General features: G+C 39.9%; 1 protein-coding gene across 1 annotated transcript in view; it reads left to right on the forward strand.

Moving 5' to 3' along the window:
- The window catches only part of LOC149157800 (uncharacterized), a 294,458-nt gene that overhangs the window by 73,713 nt on the left and 197,358 nt on the right, over positions 1–23,387 (forward strand). The window contains exon 2 of the mRNA XM_089436018.1: positions 3,361–3,448. Within this exon, the coding sequence (XP_089292144.1) occupies positions 3,361–3,448 (88 nt within the window). The remainder of the gene's footprint in view (positions 1–3,360; positions 3,449–23,387) is intronic.

Consider the following 23,387-nt stretch of genomic DNA (forward strand, 5'->3'; position numbering starts at 1 on the left):
TCCATTTGGGAGCATGCATGCAATTAAAGATCGAGAGACTTTTTCTGCTCTTGAGTGGTGGAACATGCATGGAGGGGGTACTCCACTTCTACAGAGTTTGGCATTGCGGGTGCTATCACAGGTGGTAAACACTTCTTCTGCAGAGAGGTGTTGGACCTCTTATTCTTTCATCCACAGTGTTAAAAGGAACAGGTTGAATTTAGACCGGGCAGAGAGCTTGGTTTATGTTCATTACAACTTGCGATTGTTGTCCCATTACTGTGAAGATGCAAAGTCTAATAAAGACTTGTTGATTTGGGACAAGAATCCAGAGGAGCCCAATTTGGAGGATGGAGTGTTGCGACTAGAGCAATTAGAGGATGCTCTTATCCAGGTATGTCCATTGTGGTATGAATTTTCCAATTTTCCCTTATAAAGCATTTCTCTAATTCATGTTTTTTAATTTTTTTGTTAACTAGTGTTTTTTTTTTGCATGAATTTTTTGAGCGATTCTAGGATGATGATGACCGTGTTGATATGCCACCACCCCCACCCCCATCTGGTCCCTTGGTTCCTAGGTTCCATGGTTCAACACCAACAGCAGGGGGTTCTTCTTCATCAATTTCAGTGCCACGACTTCCATAGGCACCATCTTCTTCATTGCCACCACGTGGAGGCCCGCCACCACGTTCTATTCGTGGTGGAAGGAGGAGAGATTAGTAGATATATTCACAATCTACTACTTTTTGTCATAGATTACTCATTAGACTTGTAGACTTGTGAATTTGAATTTTGAACCTTTTTGGCTTGGCGGTGACCAAGTGACATATTTTGTAAACATTATTATTTGAATTTTGGACATGACAAATGTTGACAGTTGCTCACTTGCTAGATAAATCATAATATGCTCTATGTTTTATGTTTTATAATATGCTTAAATGTTTTATGTTTTATAATATGCTTAAAAATTTGATGTATGTTTGTAATAGCTAGAATATAGATGATTGTTGTACATACTAGTAACTACAATGGAATCATGGATGCCATATCTATCTTGATTTATGCAAAAATATGCATGTTTTCATGTCTTCTACAATTAATTTGGTATTTGGGATGTTTGTTTTGAGTATAAATGCAAAAATATATATATATATATATATATATATATATATATATATATATATATATATATATAGCAGACGCTTCCGCGGACGCTTCGCTTCCTAGATTTTTGGAAAATGACGCTTCGGCGTCCCCGCTTCCAAAAAACGCTTCCGCTTCGCTCCCGCTTCGTGCAACATTGATTGCATGTAAAATTGTTCTCTCTAAGGCCTATGGGGAAACTCTAAATGTGCACACTGCATTCCCTATATTTAATTTCTTCCCTCACAAGAATAATAGTTAGGGTTTTAAAAGTGGATGCCCTAGCCATCCCCCTTACTCCATCAAGGTCTTTCCCTTGAATTTTATCCATAAAAGACTCCATTAAACCCTAGTAGGATAAGGCACTAACCATTAGTGTGTTGATTATCCATAAATTTTACTAAATTTTATCTTCTTTTTGTCACTCCTAGACGTCTAGGGTTAGTCGCTAGGGTTTCTAGGGCACATTTATGCATAAAAATGAAATCTGTGTGGATGTTTGTGGTTGACAAATTAGGATTTGCATCTATAAATTGTTTAAAGGAAAAATCTAGCACAATGGATAGTTGATACCTCCTATTTAGGGCTGACATCACCTCCTCTTTTCGCTGTTTATGCATACCTAACCGCCATAGAAATAATCCTTAACCTAATCCTAGTCCCTATTGTAATGTCTTTGATCCTTTGTTGTTGAATATTGTTTGAAAATCGGGCTGCCATATGACATTGTACATCTTGTGATTACATATCTACTAATCCATAACTTATGGCATCCTTATTGTTGGTCTAGGCTTAGAGTATTTGAACCCTAGGATAGAACATTTGGGCCGTTCTTGGCCTTGTTGGTACTCTATCGCTATCATAAACCTCTTATTCATCACCTTGAGCTATAGGATTAGAGTATCCTTTAAGTGATCTAGGGAAGCCTCCCTTGTGCTTGAATCCACTAAAGAGCAGGAAAAAGGTTGTTGAGGTGATAGTAGCAACCCTTTCTCTTATAGCCATAAGGTCTGGCCCTACCCAGTGAGGCTTTGCACATTCATGTCATGTCGACAAATATCCCTCTTCTCGACAATCCTTGTTCGCACCATAAATGGAAACTTCTAGTTCCTCATGTGGTGGGATGTCCTCAGAACAACATGTGGCTGCCGATAGGACTGGGCTAGCTCCCGTGCATGCAATTGGTCTTGTTGCGTCATCGATGACCTGTCTTATGTTATTATTATTGTTATTATTTATGTGTGTTACAGAAACAAACCTTGATACTATAAGGGTATCAAGTAACACAATATGATTACATATGGCCTATGTTGCACGAAACTTCAACGAACCCAACGTTTCGAGCCATACCTGTACCCGAAACTCCGAAACTTGGCCGAAACTCAACCATTATCTGATCATATATGAGAGTTAATATAGACTTGTTTTTCCTTCTAAAATGTCATCTATGGGTCTCATTTCCTTTTTTTCTTGCAAGATAATGTGTTATTCACTTATTTATTTATATATACATATATGACGTTTCGCCAACGTTTCCATTTTTGGGAGGTGACGTTTCTAAATGTACCCGTTTTAGAAACGCCAAAACGTTTCAGCATTTCGTGCAACTTAGCATATGGCCATTATAGGGTTACCAATGTTACCAAGTCAAGAATTAACCACTGTAACACACATCAAGTGTGCTACCTATTTGGTATTAACAACTAAGTATTGAAACTTTTCAATAGCATCCTAATGTAGAAATAATCTTCAAAATGTTTTTGATTCACATTATGAAAGTTTATTATTTTCTCCATGGTTATTAGTGAGACCTGTAAACGTCTGCGTTTTAATCTTGCAGAGCAAGAGCATTTGTCATTTTTTTTGAACTTGGAAATGTTTACTGTATTTGATTTACTAGCTGAAATATTTTATCAATAATCCAAAGCATGTTAAGTTTTATATTCCATAGATGTTAGCTTTCTCTAGGTTAGTTATTGATGGCTTTTAAAGGGAAGAAGCACATCATTTTTCCATCTGAATCTAACTTCTTCAATCTCTTGCCCATTCTGTAGAAACAGTTAACTTAGATTTTTGAAAAAACGCCTCACATGGAATGCAAATCTCATTTAATTGACCTTACTTGAGTTTCAAGGAAATGCATTCAAACTGATTCAGGATCAAGTCTTAGTTATAAACATTGGGAAAATTTATTTTTCTACTAGTTCTAATATTTCTGATTCTTTGGATGTCTGGCAGGCCAGAGTCACTTGGTCTTGTAACCGGAGTTGTGTACTTGGTGATTGCTATACTGTTTCAACTCTTCAATTTTACATCAGATTCCATGGTATGTATCAATTTAATCCAAACCATCTTTTTAGGTGATTTATGTTTTCATATATTGCATGCTTTTAGAGGCGTATTTCTAGATATGGCCCTTCAGTTCATAAATTTTCACAGGAATTGGGGTTCGTTTGCTGAATAAAAGCTGATGTCTTCATTCATAAGAGAGAATGTACTTGTTGCACTCAAGTGAGGTGCATTCTACAACCTTGTGTGGATGAGATGTGTAATGCTTACAAATAAAAAAATAAATAAAAAATCTATTATATAAAAAAATACCAAGCATTAATATATATATATATATATATATATATATATATATATCCTTCATGCTCAAAAGTGACTTTGCCACCAGCATAGCTCCATCTTAACTTCAGGTCTATTAAGCACCAAGAGGGATCAAAAAGAAATTGAGATGCAAATGTCTTGATGCTTAAAAGATGCATGGTTAAGATGAATCTACACTGATATATATATATATATATATATATATATAGCTCCATCTTAACTTCAGGTCTATTAAGCACCAAGAGGGATCAAAAAGAAATTGAGATGCAAATGTATATAGCTCCATCTTAACTTCAGGTCTATTAAGCACCAAGAGGGATCAAAAAGAAATTGAGATGCAAATGTCAGTGTAGATAGATTCATCTTAACCATGCATCTTTTAAGCACCAAGACATTTGCATCTCAATTTCTTTTTGATCCCTCTTGGTGCTTAATAGACCTGAAGTTAAGATGGAGCTATGCTGGTGGCAAAGTCACTTTTGAGCATGAAGGAATCTAGAATCATTTGTTTGCTTCTTGACACTTGTTGATCAACTTGAGTTGAGATTATGATAGCTTTTTAAACCAGTGGTTTTAGTTTGCCTTTTATACTGCCATAATGTTTCTCTTTCTCAACAAGATGCTTCTTATTGTCACTTTGTGACTAACATATCCTTCCCATTCTAGGAATGTTATAATGGAATGTAGCTGAGTTACAACACTCTAGAAAGATACCCTCATCCTACATGCTGCAGGTGGGGGGTAGTTATTCCTTGAAACTTATATAAGATTTGAATTTTGTACCTGGGCCCAATTGCATGAAATGACCCACTTGCATGGGTGAGAAGTTAGTGTGGAAAAAGTCGGGATTAAATCCCCAAAACGCGATTTTCTTGGCTGGCCGATTAAATCGGCTGATTTTTTCACTCCCGAAAAAATAAAAATTAAATCGTAAAAGTCCTGATTTAATCTGGAGTCGACCCAAAAAGTCGCCAAGACTTCCCAGGCCACGAACAAGAGGCGAAAAAGTGGAAAAAACCCATCATTTTTCTTAGTTTTTTCTCCCATTCGTCCGTGTGGAGAGAGGAGGTGTTTGCCATTGCCCAAGAGGAGGAGATTTGCTAGTTTTGCAGTGGGGATTTGGAGATTTGTCCACTGCTCAACATGAGAGATTTAAAGTGCCGATTTGTTGCTGCCAAGGATGCATTTTAATTTCTCTCTTACTCTTTGTTACACAAATGGCTTCTATAATTTTATTAGTTTGTTTTTATCTTATTTTTGCTTAGAATTTTGAATCAAAACATTGTTTAGAATCTAAATTGAAGCAAAACTTCAACTTTCAAGAATCAAATGACAAAAATTCAAACCCTTGTTTAGTGAATTTGAGTGTGTTCAAGTGAGTAAGAAGAGGCATTTAAAATTTAAAATCAACAATTACATTTGTGTTTGCTTCTTATATGATGGACTATTCTAAAGTTTTTTCAATTTTTTTTTGTGCCCAGGTTCAAATTCAAGTTCAAAGTTTCAAACAAAATGCCAAGGCTTTTAGACCCTATGTGGGAATATGGTGAACCTGATACTCTATCCGAATCTAGGGGGGTCAATAGAATGTATTTGATTTGCAAGTTGTGTGGCAAGCATATGTCAGGGGGTATCAACAAATTAAAATTTCATTTGGGGCAAATTCCAGGGCAAAATGTAGACCTTTGCCCAGATCTATCTCGAGAAATCATCTGGCATGCCATTAAATTGTTGATGGATAAAGAGGAGGGCAAAGACACCAGGGCAGCACTAAAAATCCAACTTGTAGGGGCCTCAAGAGTGGGGGGAAGTGAGAGTGGTTCTTCAACATCACCTTCCACACCCACATGTCCCAACCCCTCAGCTTTCTCAACTTTTTTTGTTCCTAGAACCACACCTGGTGCACAACCTGGCATCAAATCGACACTTAGAAAAAAGGAAAAGGCAGAAGCTGACAAGTTGGTCAGTAAGTGTCTTCTATGGAGTGATGTTCCTTTCAACATTACCTATACAAACCCATTCAACCAACCTATGTTTGATGTTGTTGCTGTCGCTGGCTGCTGTTGCTGGCCCAGGGTACAAAGCCCATACCTTTGCAGAATTGAGAGGGCCTCTTCTTCAAGATGAAAAGACTGATTGCACTGCTAGATTGGAGGAGTTTAGGGCATCATGGGAACACACTGGATGCACAATCATGTCAGATGGTTGGACTGACCAGATGGTAGGACCCTTCTTAACTTCTTGGTTAGTTGTCCCAAGGGGACAATGTTTATGAAATCTGTTGATGCATCTCCACACATTAAAGATGCACGTTTATTATGTGAGTTGTTGGACATCTTCATTCAGGAAGTAGGCCCACAAAATGTTGTCCAAGTCATAACAGACAACGCTGCAAATTATGCTGCAGCTGGCAAGTTACTTATGGAGAGGTATCCTAACTTGTTTTGGACACCTTGTGCTGCTCATTGTATTGACCTGATGTTGGAGGATATAAGTAAGATTCCTCTTGTGAGGGATATTGTTGAATCATCCGGGAGCATAACAAAATTTATATATAATCATGCATTTGTGCTTAGCTTGATGAGAAGATTCATCAACAACAAAGAGTTGGTGCGTCTTGTCATTACACGATTTGCCACTACTTTCATATCTCTTCAGTCTCTGTTGAATTCTATGTGGGATGTGAAGAGCATGTTTATTTCCCTGGATTCACGTGCTTTATCTATTAACCACAAACCAGAGGGAGAGGGCATATGCAGACTAGTTTCATATGATCAGAGCTTTTGGGCAGGAGTAGAGGAGGTGTGTGCCATTTCAGAACCTTTGGTAAGGGTTCTTCGGTTGGTTGATGGAGACAAGCCCGCAATGGGCTACTTGTATGAGGCCATGGATAGGGCCAAAGAAGCCATTTGTGCTTATTATGAAGATAAGGGAGACGAGGGGTTAGAGAAACAATAGGTCATATGGAGAGTGATTGATGAGCGATGGAACAATACCCTCCATCGCCCCATTCATGCTGCAGGTATCTACCTCAACCCCGCATTTTCTGACTCCTGTGATTTGATGCCAAGGTGATGGATGGATTCTTCACTTGTGTTGAGAGGATGGTGGCATCTGAGCAAGAACGTGAAGATATTTCTAAAGAAATGGAGGTATATAGGATGGCAAGTGGCACATTTGGTTTTACCATGGCTATTAAGAATAGGACAACCAAAATGCCAGGTAAGCTTCAGTTTGTTTCAAACTTTCAAGTTTAGAATTTCAATGTTTTAACTTTGTTTTTATGTTTCTCATTTTTCTTTTAACTTGCAGATGCTTGGTGGACAAGCTATGGTGGCAGAGTACCCCATGTCCAAAAGATTGCCATTCGAGTGCTCAACCAAACATGTAGTTCCTCTGGGTGTGAGCGCAACTGCAGTGTATTTGAAAAAATACACAACAAAAAGCGCAACATGTAAAAAAGTTTCAAATTAAATTTTTGAATTCATTTGATTATTTTTAATATTTAAATTTTCTAAGTACTAATTTACAATCTATGATCATAATACAGATTAGAGTCCCAACGCCCCAATGACATGGTCTACGTCTACTACAATCTTCAGTTGTGGGTGAGACAACTTCAAAAAACTCTTGATGTGGAAGCCATCTCATTGGACAATATTGATTCCCCTGCTGCATGGAGGGTGGAGACTGAGAGGCCAACCATTGACTCGATCCCTGATTGGTTAGATGTGGATCCAGAGGCACTAGCGACAGAGGAGGTAGCAGTTGCAGGGGAGGGAGAGCTAGAGGTAGAGGAGCAGCCTGAGGGTCAGGAGGCAGAGCAGGAGGAGGATGACGAGGAGGAGGTGACACCATCTAGGATGGGCAACAACATCATAGGACATATGCCACATCTTTTATTGGCTTCTAGAGGATGACTGAGTCCATTTGTATCCCCAGGCGTTGGGCCTTCTTCTTCTAGAGGAAAAGGCAAGGCTATTCCCTATTCCTATAAAAGGGGTAGAGGATCTCAGTGACTGATTACTTTATGACATGTAGATGACTCATGATATACATTTATTATATTTTTTGTTGATATTTTGGCTCTTGAGAGTTGAGACTGGGACAAGACTCAGGATTCAAGAGTTGATTCACTATTTTGATATGTGATGTAGCACTAGACTTCATATACATATTATATATTAGCTTTCTTTACATGTTTATGTGGAAATGCATTTGTTTGATGTTGTGGATACTTTAGATGTTAAAAAAATAAAAATAAAAAAGAATATTTTTGTATTTTTTTTAATTTTGCCGACTTTTTCAAAAAACTCCCGACTTTAACGAGTTTTTCAATTTTTGGACCCTTGCCGATTTAGTCCCAACTTCGACTTTTTCCACATTGGGTGAGACAGCCCTTGAGGGGTGAAAAGTGTCTTTTGAGGATTTGGGTCTTGGTTGGTGGTGGGTGGGGATGTGAAACACACTCGCTTTTCCAACTGACCAAGAACCCATTGATAAGCTGTCATACTATAATCCACTTTGCTCATACAAGTTGAATTTCTTTGTCACATCTTAAGAATTAATGCTATTTAATGACAGAAACAAGGATTTGTGATACATGTTGCAAATTTGGTTTATTGTCTTTTGTATATATCATTGAGTTTGGGTAGAGTCTGATCAATTCTGACCCGTCGTTGTATACTTCAGATTTTTTGAGAGGAAGCCTTATGAAAGATATTATTTGCTCTTTTTTTTGATATTAATAGTTAATTATTTGGTGAAAAAATTTCCACAGGCCTATGAAACCCTATCAGGTGTATCAAGAGATTATTCAAAGTAATAGCTGCATTGAACCCATTTATCTGCAACTTTGAAATACATGTCATTATTGCTTGCAATTAACTTGAAATTTTTTTAGAGGGGTTCTTTCACTGAAAATTTCATCTCAAACAACAATGGTCTAGGGTCTCTATCACCTTTCAGAGTCACTTTTTGTTGGATCTATCGCTTCTGAAAAGTTGGGATTGTTTGGAACTTTTTGGCATTGCGAATGCTTTAAGACATTTTTTGTAGAAGGAAATGAAAGCCAAAGGAACCCGAACACCTATTTGAAATACCAGTGTACTATTATAAGAGCTATTTTTACCCATCCATGAAAAATATTAATGTTGAGATTCACAAGAAATGGCTAGAGAATTGAATAGAGAAAACAAAAACCCAAATTCCTCAATAAAGAGAAAGCTAACCAGTACTAAGGCATCGTAAGATTTAAAGTTAAATCAGCCAAGAGGAGCACAATTCTGGAGAGAGTGAACCCGTGAACAAGTGCACTAGTCAGAGATATAAATCCATGCACAAGAGAGAGCACAACACTTTGGTGCCCTTAGGCAAAAGACTTTATTAAGAATAAATGAATGATCACATGATATGTAAAATTACAAATGAGAATTGTGTATATATACACAACTCAAGAGGTGTTTTCCCTATGAAGGGTTTTGGGCTCACATTGACTAGTCTGACCTTACCTAAATATAGAGATACAGTTGTCAGTAAGTGAATGGTGACTATGTTGGCCTTAGCCAATACTAGAAAAGCTTACACCATTCTCAATACACCCCCATGCTGAAAAGAGGGCCAGAAAAAAATGATGAAATACAAATAGGAGAGTGTTAATGGATATCCAACTCAATATACCGTTGGTTGTGGCCTAAATACAAATTTGATTAGGTTATTAGATACGCAACTCAGTATATACTATAGGGTCAATAGTGGCTAAAATACAAATGGGAGTGGGTTTGTGGTTACCCCATTCAATATACAAATGAGTGGATTAATGGATGCACAGATAAATACAAGTGAATGTGGGTTTATTAATACCCAACACAATCTAAATGAGAGAGGGTTTATGGATACCCAACTCAATATAAGGCTGGAAATTGTTGAAATGGGAGTGGGTTGGAAAAGAGCCTGGAATAAACTTAGATAAATGAATAATAATAAAATAAATAGTGAATGAAGTGACACATCCTAACCAAGGACATGATCTAACAAAAGGACATGATCCATCAACCTTGTGACCCGTCAATGTGTAAAAACTATCACGTAGGTCATTATCATTATCATTTATCTTATTCATTATTTATTTATACATTGTTCACATCCTATATGTATTTCTGTCTATTGTCCTTATGTTGGAAATTTGGTAAATGAACCTTGTTCATTTTATTGGTATTAGAGCTGTGTTTCTGATCTGGCCCTTGGCCACATTTCTTATCAGACTTTATTTAATCTGGATTTTAGAGAAACCTATCTTTTCAAAATTTCTCTGAACTCCAGGGTTTTAGGGTTTTGACCAAAATTAGGATTTCAGCCATTTAAAGTCACAATTTTTGTTGAAGGGAGAATTACTCTGCTTCAAATAAAATCTGAAGATAAAGAAATCGGAATAGGTTACAGAAGTGCCACCCTTCATTTACAGTTCAGAATTCTTAGTGAAGAAAGACTACACCACTGCAAATTGGGAGAAATCTGCTGCAAATTGAAGAAATATGAAGAAATAACAGGTTAAGCGAATTCCAGAGTCAAGTGAATAAATCTGGTATATACACTGCTAACAATGTTGCACAGGAACGCTTCCCCTAGGGTTGTGAGGGGGGGGGGGGTACCCTACGTTTCCCATGCACTAGTTGGGGGGGGGGGGGTTCCCTACGTTTCCCATGCACTTAGGACGGGGTATGCACGGGGAAACATTTTCAAACGTCCCCCTTTTGGGGAAACTTGGGGAGACGCTGGGAGAAACATTTCCTCAATGTGGGGGATGTGTTTCCCCAATAGGGGTGCTTGTGGGTGCCCCCCTTCAAAAAGGGTTCAACATCCCCCTTGAATTTTGCCTGAAAATAATAATAATGTGAGTGGGGAAGCCTTATATTCAACCCTAGGGCCTTACTAATGCTATTTAATTAATGGTAATGTTAAATTCCTAAAGTAAAAGTGACATTCTCCTTTCTCATTAATGAGAAAGGAGAATGCCACTTTTACTTAAATTTTTAACATTATCATTTATTGTTTCAGGGTGTTTGAGAATGGTTCCAAGCTCATTGGATTTCATATGGAAGAAGTAGAAAATTAGATCCCAATCAAAATCCAGTAGACTTAACAATTTTCAGGATTTCAGGATTGGAGGAATTGCAACATTTCCATTGGATTCTATCATGTATGAGGGTATGGAACTAGCGTTTAATCAAGAACACCAAGCCCTTTATGTATATTGATGTTGGTGGCATTAATTGTTGAATTCCTATGTTGTGACCCTAGTAAACTTGTACCTACAACTCAAACAAAATCTTGATTTGACGTGTTAACCTTTTGTTATCTTATTTTAATGCTTAGAGGTTCATATTAATGAGGAGGATCCCAATATAGGCATTGATTTCGGTGATATGTAGGTATTTGTTGTAGCATGATTTTTTTTGGACTATAGAGGCCATCTAGAGCCTCTTTGTTGATGTAATATTGGTTCAAATATATTGCATTCAATGCTATTTTGGTTATATGCACCCTTGCTATATATATATATATATATATGACAAAATTTGCATATTTTGTGTATGATAGTTTGGATTCATATGGATGCACATGACTATTTACACATTTTTTTTTCGAAATTTGAATATTTATATATTTTTTGGTTGACTAGTTTTTTGGTCTGGTATTTATCTAGTTCCCAATTTTGGGGTCCACTGGTTTGATGACCAATTTGGTTCTTGATAACATCGGTCCATTGTCCATTGTCGATTTTCAATTTTAACTTTTGAGTCTTGACTCTAGGTACTGATGACTTTAGACTGAGTCTTTGACTCGTCATTTTTTGTTATTTTTGAGTTTGAGTAATTTCAATTTACTATTCTACTCTTCAGATTTCAGTATCTACTATTTTACTTAGTACTAATCAGATTTTAGAATAATGAATGATGAATTTAAATCAATGTATATTATTTTTACTATTTCTATTTCCTTGAAACATTTATGGTGTATGAATCAATGTATTTCATTATTGAATTTGGATTTATATATATATATATATATATATATATAGACACATACCCTGACGTTCCCTTGCCCCCTTTGAATTTCCATAAAATTTGGGGGTGCTCACACATCTCCCCCCTGTGTAGCTCCCTGTTCTTGTGTCCCCCGTGTTGATTTGGGGTAGCATTGGATGTGCTTTAGCCATGAAAATTGGTGGAGAGGCTAAAGCACATGAGATCTCCAAGACCCAGAAATGGTTTGGGCAGATTCTAACCAGTTTGGGAGATATTAAAATAATTAATATTTTTAATGGAGTTCCTAAGTCTAAATTTAGGAAAAATAAAATATTAATGGGTATTAATATAAAACAGGGTTAGAAGGTTCCAAAAGTCATGGATCAAGCCAAATCTAATTTTAGCCATTGATTAGAGATTTAATCTCGGCCGTTGAAGGACCAACAGGAAAAGTATAAGAAGAGGCTTGAGGGTCAGTTGGAGGACACATTGAGGGAGACCAGTCAGTTCGATTTCTGGAGCGGGGTTAGCTGAGAAATTTGAACTAATGGTCTGGAGAGCAGCAGGAGGCAGCAAGTACAGAATAGAGAGTCAGGATCAGCACCAGAAGACCAGCGCAGAGGCAACAACAGATTGCACAGTCACTAGAGGGCCTGTGTGGGTGATGCAGAGAGGCCCAGGGCTGATGCAGATAATCAGGGGTTGACGCAGAGTGTTTGGGAGCTATGTAGAGGTTAGCTAGGCTGATGCTGAGACTGGGAGAAGTGCTGGAGAATTTTTCTCTCTGTTGGGTAAGCCATTTTGGCACCCTGTTGTACGAAAGAATTGCTGAATAATAAAATCCTCCCTTGCTGCACCGGTTTTAGCACATTGGTTTTTTCCGGGCACTGTTGTCCAAAATAACTGTGTCAATGTGTTGATTCTTATGCATGTGTTTGTTTCTGAATTATGGTGTGATATCTGCAGTAGAATTTATTTTAATGTTCATTGAAGGAATTTCATAAATAACTTATTGGAAATAAGTAGGCAAAGTAAATCAGATGTTGCAGTGATAGAATTTTCACATGGTATCAGAGGAAGTAATCAGAGACAGGAAGGGAAAATCAGTTATGGGTCGAGACCATGATGCAGAGGCATCCACGTCAGGAGACTTGCATAGATTTTCAAAAATCTGCACAAGAGAAAGTGACTTCGATTTCTCTATGTTGGCTTCCAGGCTGGAAGAAGAAGTGGCTTGTTTGACTAGTTCTGCATCATCAGAAGTATGGTATACAGTGGAGCCTCTTGGCATATGATGGGAATCAAAGAATGTTTCTCAGATTATCGAGAAGAGAAGATGAGCTTTCAGATCACCATGGGGAACAAGGTAAAGTGTACTCCAGTATGGAGGGGTACCATAGTTTTTCAAATAGAATCGGGAGAACAGTTCTGTGGTACCAATGTGCTGCATGTACCAGGGTTGAGGATCAACTTACTTTTCGTGTCGCAACTTCAAGGCAAGGGCTATGACGTCTTCTTCATCAAGGAGAAAGTATATGTCAAACACCCAAGTTGGAAAAAGAAAGTGTAGATTACAACTAGAATCACCAATGTCACTAATCGGCAGTCATGGAGACAAGGACTTGAACGAACTATGGCACAGAAGAATGGGACATTTGCACCATGGGGCTCTGAGAATTCTCAGGAGCACTCTAATGGGAGTTCCGGATCTTAGTACGGAACGATGTATGCAGAGGGTGTGCTCTAGGAAAGTATGCCAACATTTCCTAGAAGTAAAAACAGGGCTAAGAGTGTACTATGATTGATACACTCAGATATCTGCGGACCTATGTCCACTAAAGCTTTGAGTGGTGCCGAGTACTTCCTTACCTTCATTGATTATCACTCAAGGAAAACTTGGATTTATTTTCTGAAAACCAAGGATGAGGTTTTCTATTGATTCAAAGAGTTCAAGGCTTTGGTGGAGAATTTGACTGGGAAGAAAATAAAAGTTTTGTGCTCAGATAATGGTGGAGAGTATGTCGATAAGGACTTCACTAGATTTTTGCGCTAAGAAGGGCATCAAAAGAGAGTGGACAACTCCTTACAATCCGGAGCAGAATGGAGTAGCAGAAAGGAAGAACAGGACTATTGTAGAAGCAACTAGGGCCATGATGTATGATCAGGATATGCCAAAATTCCTCTGGGCAAAAGCATGCAACACAACACTCTATGTTCAGAACAGGACTCCTCATTGGGCGTCGAGCAAGATTACTCCAGAGAAAGTTTTCACAGAGAAGACACCCGAAGTCAGTCATTTTAGGATATTTGGGAGCTTAGCATATTGCCGCGTACTTGAGGAAAAGAGGAAGAAGCTGGATCAAACTGCGGAAAAAGGGTATCTAGTGGGATATAGCGAGAACGCTAAGGCATACAAAATCTATCTTCCAGGGAGCAGGAAGGTAGTGGTTCGACGAGATGTGAAGTTCATGCACGACAGGGCTTTTAGAAAATATCGTGAGATGCCTTTCGAGGAGCAGTCAAAAGAGGAGCCATTGGTTAAACCTCTTCAACCAACGAAAGTAAAGAATTCTTCCTTGGATCAGGAAGATTCACAAGAGGAGGAGGAGCTAACAGATGCACGTGCTGGCAGAGGAAGAAATAGCAGGGAACTTCATCAAGTTCTGCGAGATGTAGAGGACTGCATTGGTGCACCAAGAAACAGTAAGAGGGAGCGAAAACAACCAGATAGATATCAGGCATTAGTAGCTCAGGATGGGGAGCCTGCCAGTTTCCAGGAGGAAACTCAACATCAGGTTTGGCTAGATGCAATGGTAGAGGAGTACAACTCCATAATGGTGAACGATGTCTGGGAGGTAGTGCTAAGGCCTCAAGACAAATCAGTGGTGGTTCGAGATGGATCTACAAGATCAAATACGCTGCAGACGACAGTGTTGAGAAATATAAGGTCAGGTTTGTGGCTAAGGGGTATGCTCAAAAGGAAGGAATCGACTACGAGGAAACCTTCACCCCGGTAGCCAGGTATACATCTATTAGGACCGTAATATCTCTTGCAACACAGATGGGGTGGGAGATTCATTAGATGGATGTCAAAACGACTTTTCTGAATTGGGTGATAGAAGAAGAGGTATACATTGAACAACCAGAGGGCTTTGAGACACATGAGAAGAAGTCTCATGTATGCAGGTTGAAGAAAGCCCTGTATGGGCTGAAACAGGCACCTAGAGCATGGTATGGTCGAATCGACGGCTACTTGCAGAAGATGGGATTTGTCAAGAGTGATGCGGATCCAAATCTCTACTATCTGGTTGTAGAGAATGAGCCGCTAATCTTAGTATTGTATGGGGATGATCTCTTTCTGATAGGATCATCTAGGCCAATTGGGGACTGCAAGAAGAATCAGGCCACAAAATTCGGCATGAGGGATTTGGGACAGATGCATTATTTCCTAGGGTTGGAAGTTCGGCAGCAAAAGGGAGAGATCTTCCTTGGGCAAGGGAGGTATGCTGCAGAAATCTTGAAAATATTTAGGATGGAGGACTGTAGACCCATGGCTACTCCAATGATCACCAACTGGAAGAAGATTGATGCATCAGAAGATAAGGATGCTCATCACACCTTATACAGACAACTCATAGGGTCCCTGATGTATCTGGTCAATACCAGGCCAGACATTTGCTATGCTGTCAACACCCTCAGTCAGTTCATGGTGGAACCAAAGAGGGCGCACTGGGCAGCAACCAAACATGTTCTCAGGTATTTACAGGGAACAACTGATTATGGACTCTTGTACACTAGGGGTAAGGATATTAGATTGAGTGGATTTACTGATGCAGATTGGGTAGGAAGTTTAGTGGATCAGAAAGGTACCCCTGGGTATTGTTTCAACATTGGATCAGGAATGACTTCCTGGTGCAGTAGGAAACAAAAGTCTGTGGCTCTGAGCTCATCTGAGGCTGAATATATGGTGGCGAGCATAGCTTTGTGTGAGGCCATATGGCTTAGAAAGCTACTTGTGAACCTATTCAGAAGAAAAATGGAGGCGACCAGGATCATGTGCGATAATCAGAGTTGCATCAAGCTCTTTTGGGAATCGAGTGTTCCACGATTAGTCAAAGCATATTCATATCCGGTGTCACTTTGTCAGAGACTGTGTCCAACGAGGAGCTGTACAGTTGAGCTACACTCCTATAGGAGAACAGGTGGCAGACATCCTTACCAAGGCCCTTGGAAGAACCAAGTTTGATTATTTCAGGGAGAAGATGGGGATGATAAAGAATCCATTTCAGTAGCAGAAATGGGTATGATGTTGCAGTGCAGTAGCACAATGCAACATGATGAGTAGGAGTTTGCAGTGCAGATGCAGTGTTGGGAAGAAGGACCAGCAATAGCACGGATGCAGAGGGAGTTGCAGTGCAGATGTAGTGTTGGGAAGATGGACCAGCAGCAGCACGGATGCAGAGGGAGCTGCAGTACAGATGTAGCAATGGCAGTGATAGAGCCATGGGTAGCAGTACAAGATGCAACAATGCAGAGGATGTTGGGCAGGGAGGCTTAGCATCAACACAGGTACCGATGCCGTATGATCAGAGTAATGCTCAGTGTGGAGTATTACTAGAGCACAATCCTTGCTAAGAGGGAGTGTTGATTTGGGGTAGCATCGGATGTGCTCTAGCCATGAAAATTGGTGGAGAGGCTAAAGCACATGAGATATCCAAGACCCAGAAATGGTTTGGGCAGATTCTAACCGGTTTGCGAGATATTAAAATAATTAATATTTTTAATGGAGTTCCAAAGTCTAAACTTAGGAAAAATAAAATATTAATTGATACTAATATAAAACTAGGTTAGAAGGTTCCAAAAGTCATGGATCAAGCCAAATCTAATCGTAGTTGTTGATTAGAGATTTAATCTCGGCTGTTGAAGGACCAACAGGAAAAGTATAAGAAGAGGCTTGAGGGTCAGTTGGAGGACACACTGAGGGAGACCAATCAGTTCGATTTTTGGAGCGGGGTATCTGAGAAATTCGAACTAGTGGTCTAGAGAGCAATAGGAGGCAGCAAGTACAAAACAGAGAGCTAGGATCAGCACCATAAGACCAGCGCAGAGGCAGAAGAGGCAGACGTAGCAGTAGATTGCGCAGTCACTAGAGGGCCTGCGTGGGTGACGCAGAGAGGCCCAGGGCTGATGCAGATAAGCAGGGGCTGACGCAGAGTGTCTGGGAGCTATGCAAAGGTTAGCCAGGCTGACGTTAGGACTGGGAGAAGTGCTGGAGAATTTTTCTCTCTGTTGGGTAAGCCAGTTTGGCACCCTGTTGTACAAAAGAATTGCTGAATAGTAAAATCCTCCCATGCTGCACCGGTTTTCCCACATTGGGTTTTTCCAGGGTTTGTTGTCCAAAATAACTGTGTCAATGTGTTGATTCTTATGCATGTGTTTGTTTCTGAATTATGGCGTGATATCTGCAGCAGAATTTATTTTAATGTTTATTGAAGGAATTTCATAAATAACTTATTGGAAATAAGTAGGCAAAGTAAATTAGATGTTGCAGTGATAGAATTTTCATGCCCCCATCCCGGAAACATGATGGAACATTGATTGGTAATAAATCAGAGCCATGTGCTTTATAGCCTATACAACTCACAATTGCTGTGCAGCCATACAATCAGGTGTGGTACTGTAATTTCCAGCTGCTGCACAATACTTTCCTTGTGTTGTGTTGCTGCACTATAGTTACAGATGCCAACCATCTTGTACTGTTGCCTGTATATCTACTGCCATCTTACTTGCCCTTACAATTTCATATTTGAAAATTTCAAATCCTAGGTGACTAATGTCCTTATGATTTCAATCAAACAAGTAGATTGCTGAATTTAATTAATGCTGGAATTAAATTTCACACCATAGTATCGATCACATTATCAAACAATAGCTAGGATGACTCCTGGATATGCCATTATGGACATACATGTGAGGTGGATTGCTCGTTGATTGCTAGACCTCATCTTGGTACTCATGTGGATTTTTTCCTTGGAGCATTGGAGACCTATGGAACTTGGGGATTTCTTCATGATGGCCACATGGGCGTTGGTTGCTTGTTTGGGAGGACGGCTTGCTTTGGAAGAGGAGCAATGGGCATCTTGGAGGAGAGTGTTGAGCCTTAGATGGCGTGGACACATTTGATTGTTGCATTGAGTCTTGATTTGAGGACGCTTGGGTTGACTGAGTGATCACGTAGGTGAGGTGGACCTGTGGGAGTTAATGACCTAGGAGGAGTGTTTGAGCTTTGGAAGCTTGTGGGGGTGGATCATTTTACCTTCTTGAGGAGCATTCATGCCTTAGAGCCTTGCTTGTTGGACATCCTCACCTTGGAGCTTGAAATGTGTCACTTGTAGAGATAGTGTTTCGTATGTGGGCCTATCTTCTTGTAGATAGATTTCTTGTTGTGGATTAGGACTGTTACTACCCAAACCCTTACGTTTTTTTTGATAGAAGTTCTAAAGCACAAGTAAGATCCTAGGGGCACTAAAGAAAGGCTACCTGTTGTCATCATGATAGCTCCTTCAGACACCTTGGATGGATGCGCTTTGGCACAAGGGGATATTCCAAAGGTATCCTAAACCTACCAAAAGATAATCACAAAAGGAATGGTGGCAAAGCTTAGGAGGACAAGTCTGATTTCTATCTGTACTTTAATTATTTTCAGATTGGTTAACAGCAAAGGAAAAGGTTGATTTCATGATCTTTTTTCTTTTTTCTTTTTGGATTGTTGAGAGTGGGATTAGTGCCTAGGTTAATTTTGGGCATATGGATTCTATAAAGGCAGCAGTAATAAAATTTATTATCATGCAATAAGGGGATGCTAAGGCTGTAATAAGCAAAGGTTACAACACCCTTATCTTGCTGTCCACAAATACAGAAATTTAATTTCAAGAACCCTAATGAAGGAGAATTATTAAATATGCACGAATGTGTTTACAATTAGAAGGTGCAAATTTCAGCCAGTTCTAATTAAGAAATATGACGTTCATCAACATTTCCAGTAGCAAAGACAAAGAACTTATAAGGGAAATACACCACATATAAAGTACCTTGATTAAACTGTTCATAACACATTTGTTGAAATTAAATTCCAGAATTTGTGATCCACGAACTACAAGCACATATTGGTGCCTCAAGCTCCAAGAACCTTCAATAAACACAAGCAAATAGCCTCTACCGTTTCCACGAGCTTCCAAACACCAATACAATTGGAGGAGCTTCTCATATTGTAATATTCCCTCTCGAATTAAAATTCTGCTAAGTGAATTCTAAATTTTTGCAATTTTGATGATGGACAATTTTTGGGCACAAACTTAGGAAAAATGGGTGAGAGACATCAAATTAATTTTTGTGAGAAGGGAGGCTCCGAAACATTAGAAAGGGAGCAAAATTGTATGGATGGTGGAATGTGGGAACCACCCCAAGGGAGAAATTCGAACTCCCTTGAAGAATTTGATTTGGAGGGAAGAGAGGGAGGTCGAATGGGAGGGCCCACAAGGAGAGAGAAGGCAGGAAGGATAAATAGGAGAAAGGAGCTTCATTTTGGGACTTTTGCCATTTTCACATCTGAACTTTAGTTTGCTTGAGCTGCCCAGCCAAATCAACTTGTGATGCTTAGCACAAGAGATTTCCGGGTGGGAATCTCACCTATTTCATCGGTGGACTTAGAGTGCCACCCTAGGAGAGTCCAATCTCACCTTGCAGAGCTGTTCTGGGCACAATTACAGGTGTATTCGGCCATTCCTATGAGCAGACTAGGTGCAGAAGAAGAACTCGCATTTCTTGGGAGAGACAACTACAGTGCCTGCGAGTTTCCGGGTATTTTGGGAGTTCTTTGCCTACAAATTTGCTGAAGGTTTGTGGTGATTTGCAGGGCTGAGTGTGGGAGGAAACCTCAGTTTGATTTTGGTGCTTTCCTGGGCATGCACATGCTTTCTCTGGCAGGAGTTGCGTAGGGGTTTTGAGTGGGAGTTTGTGACGAGGAAGGGCTGGAAAATTTTGGGATTTTGAGAAGGAATTGCAGGGGATTTTTGCAGGGATTCTATTGGTGATATGGAGAGCATTTTACTGCCATTTCCCAGCAGTGCATTCAGGAGGACAAACTGGGCCAACACACCAATTTGTGGGTTTTCTGGGTAGTTGGTTTGGAGCCATACCCTTTCTGGGTTTTGTTGGCCTTGATGAGAAAGTATATTAGCTGAAGTTTTAGAATTTTCTGAGCACATTAGAGGGAAAAATTCCCATTTCCATTCCATCAACAACAACAGAAAACTACTAGGTTAGCGCAGAAATTGGAGAGGAGCACTTTCAGCTCTTGGGCATCATTGTTATCACGTGGATTTTGCCTTGCTTGCTGTCGCAAGCCCAAGTTCTTCTATTCTCAGCTATTTGTACTACATTCTGCTCAAATTAATAAAATGGCTCAGTGTTGGATGCAATTTCTCTGGCGTAATTTGACATTTTGTTTGCGTGTTGGAAATTTTGGCTGCATGTTCATATTTTAGTTTATGTTATCACTTAATATTTCCTTTAGGAATATTACAGTGGTATCAGAGCTGTGATCTTGCCAGTTGTGGGGAAGAATCCTTTCTATGACCCTAAGAGACAAGCAGAATATAACATACCAGAGGTATAGAAACAAGGGCAAAGAGTGAGAATTGGAGATTACCCAAGACTCGGAGGTCCTTGAGCAAGTAGCAAAGACGGTCATGGGGAACTGTTAAATTGGCAACTAGGGCAAAACTCCATGTGGGTCAGCTTATCTATGGCAGCTGATAATTTTATTGGATCCCTCTCGTCGAGAGGTGTAGGATTGATCCAAAGATCATCTGATTCCGATAAGTATTTATGGAGATATGAATTTATTTTGTTTATGTAATTATTATCAAGCCGACCAGCTCCTATGTAGGCTCTAGAAGCCAAAACGTCATGTCTATTCACCTTACGCTTTGAGTATAAATAGATGAGGATTTGGAGTCATTAGCACAACATATTCTTCATGTGATCTCCTCGTCTCCACGTCTTGGGTTTTTGGTGAAAGAGGGACACTAAGAAGAATACGCTGGCCTTGTATGATGCCCTAATTGCTGTACGTTGCCCTAACTGCTATACGTTGCCCTAGCTGCTGTACGCTACCCTAGCCGCAGGTCAGATATGCCCTAGCCGCAGGTCAAGGGAAGGCTCCTAACCTCTGCCCAAAGGAGTTCCAATAAACAGTTAACTTTGTGGTTAAGGAGAAGCCTAACCCGCACTAAATGAAGGACTGATACGCAGCAGAGGTGGAGGACTGATACGCAGCAGAGGTGGAGGACTGATACGCAGCAGAGGAGGCTCTTATATCCGCATCAACAAAGCCCTAATCCGTTATCATAAGGAGGCTCCTAAACCGCAGTCTAGAAGTGACCCTTAGCCGCAGCTAAAGCAGACCTGGCCGCAGATATAACAATGCCCTATATTCTACACTCAGCTCAATACACAGTCAACGCTGGATAGTCATTTGCTTATAATGTAAACGCTAGACAGTCTCAGATATACGTTGCTCTCAATGAATGATATATGCTGTTCATAGTAAATACGTTGTGGATGTTCACAAGATAACTGTACCCAGTCTTAATGTTCACGCTGGTTTCTTGCTACCATGGGAGATTGCTTTACGCATTCATGCAGCCATGGGAGATACCTGTACGTAGTCAATGATCACGCTTTCTGCAGTCACACTCATACGTAGCCAAAGGAAAGGCCCTACTATATGACACAGAGCACATATAGATTCTATACGCACATATACGCTGAGCACATATAGACTCTATATGCAGAGCACACATGGAAAACTTTATATACGCTGTTCATGAATATATATGCTGGTCAAGAAGTCAAGGGTACCATTGTCATCAAGCAGCAGCGATGAAAAGGTCATGGTTATAGCCACAGTAATACGCTGTCATGGTATTACAATATGTATATATGTCAATAGCAAGCTATATACGCACACAACATTCATAAAACGGTCAACGTTCTATGCTGGTCTTAGAGACACTTAATATATATACGCTGGGCATGAAAGACACATCTATGCTGGTCATTAAAAGGAGCAATTGCAGTCATCAAGAATAGTCGTTGTGATGTATGCAGATCTGGCAGTGTAGATCGGGCTACCGTGTGGGGTAGATCAGGGTATATAGACTCCAGTCACTCATACGCAGTTCGTGGAGACTCTTATGCACAGGTCATAGAGACAGGCAACAATAAAAGAAAACCTATAGCTGAAGAATACCAATACGCTGTGTGTAAAGGGATTACGCGGAACTATAGCCTAGGTGCTTTGCTAGAGCCGAGGCTGCAAGCCATAGCAAGCAGCTAAGGCTGATATCAAAAGAAGCAAATTGTTGCAGCATGATGAAGCAATGAGAAGGCAGAGGAAGCAACATGATGGGCAACACTATGAGATCATGTGCATGGCAGGACAATGATACATTAGCAGGGGCAGTAGCGTGATGATGATGCACCTTAGTCTGAACAACATTATGATGGATAAGATCATGAACATGGGCAGCATGATAATCATGATTAGTGCAGCATGATGCAGTATGCAGTGGTGCAGCTTGAGAACCTGATGTAGGATGATGATAGGTGAAGGAGTCACCTTGGAGGATCAGTTGAAGCAGAATGTCTTCAACTGATCTCATCGTTATAGAAGATGATATATGCTCAGATCTAGACAAGTCAAAGTGTTGACTTATGTACTCTCTCTCTCTTTCTCTGCTGAACTTTGAAGATAAAAGAAGAATTGATCAAGGGTTCCCCACACATTGTGGGGTTTGTCCCTGGCTCGCGCCATATCTTGTGTCCTCTTGTCTTGGCTTGTCTTCTGCGATTTTATATTTATGTTCTATCTGCAGTTTATTGTAATGTTGATGTGATTGCTAACTGTGAAAATTTAAATAAATTGCTCTAGCATAGAACATACCTAAACTTAACAGGAACACTATGAAAGATGACACAACTTTTCAGAGGATACTAAAGGCTTTGAATGATTTGGTAAGGGGGCAGAAGGAAGTGATGGATGAGATGAGGCAACAACACATCAAAGACAACCAAGATAGGAGAGAGTTCAGGTGCATCCCACCATACGGATAATACTACTCCTTAGAGCCACCACCTCATTTACAATGGACCACCCAGATCTACCATGTCCACGTTCTTGACTGTAGGAACTAGGGAATATCCGGACACGGATGAGATACCTATGAATATTAGTCCATGGGGGAGGAGTTTTGAGCTGCCTTGACTTTTAAGGAATTTTGCCAACTCAAGCTTGACAATGAAGGCAAGGGAACAGGTGATTCATCTACGCAGAGCTCAAACTTACAACGCATAGTTGGGACTCAGGAGACTGTACCTTCCCACTTTTGATGGCTTTTCTAAGTGCATCGCTAGGGCATGGGTGGAAAAGCTTGACACTTATTTTCACCTTAACCAAATAACGAAAGTGGAAGCAATTAAGATGGATGCTTTGCAATTGGAGGTGGATGCTCATGATTGATGGTTCCATGGGCTATCCATATTGGGACATGCTAGCGTGACCTC

The sequence above is a fragment of the Pinus tabuliformis genome, chromosome 5_2 (genome assembly GCF_031772625.1).
Source record: "Pinus tabuliformis cultivar Carrire ecotype Pingquan chromosome 5_2, CPIR1, whole genome shotgun sequence".
NCBI classification, from domain to species: domain Eukaryota; kingdom Viridiplantae; phylum Streptophyta; class Pinopsida; order Pinales; family Pinaceae; genus Pinus; species Pinus tabuliformis.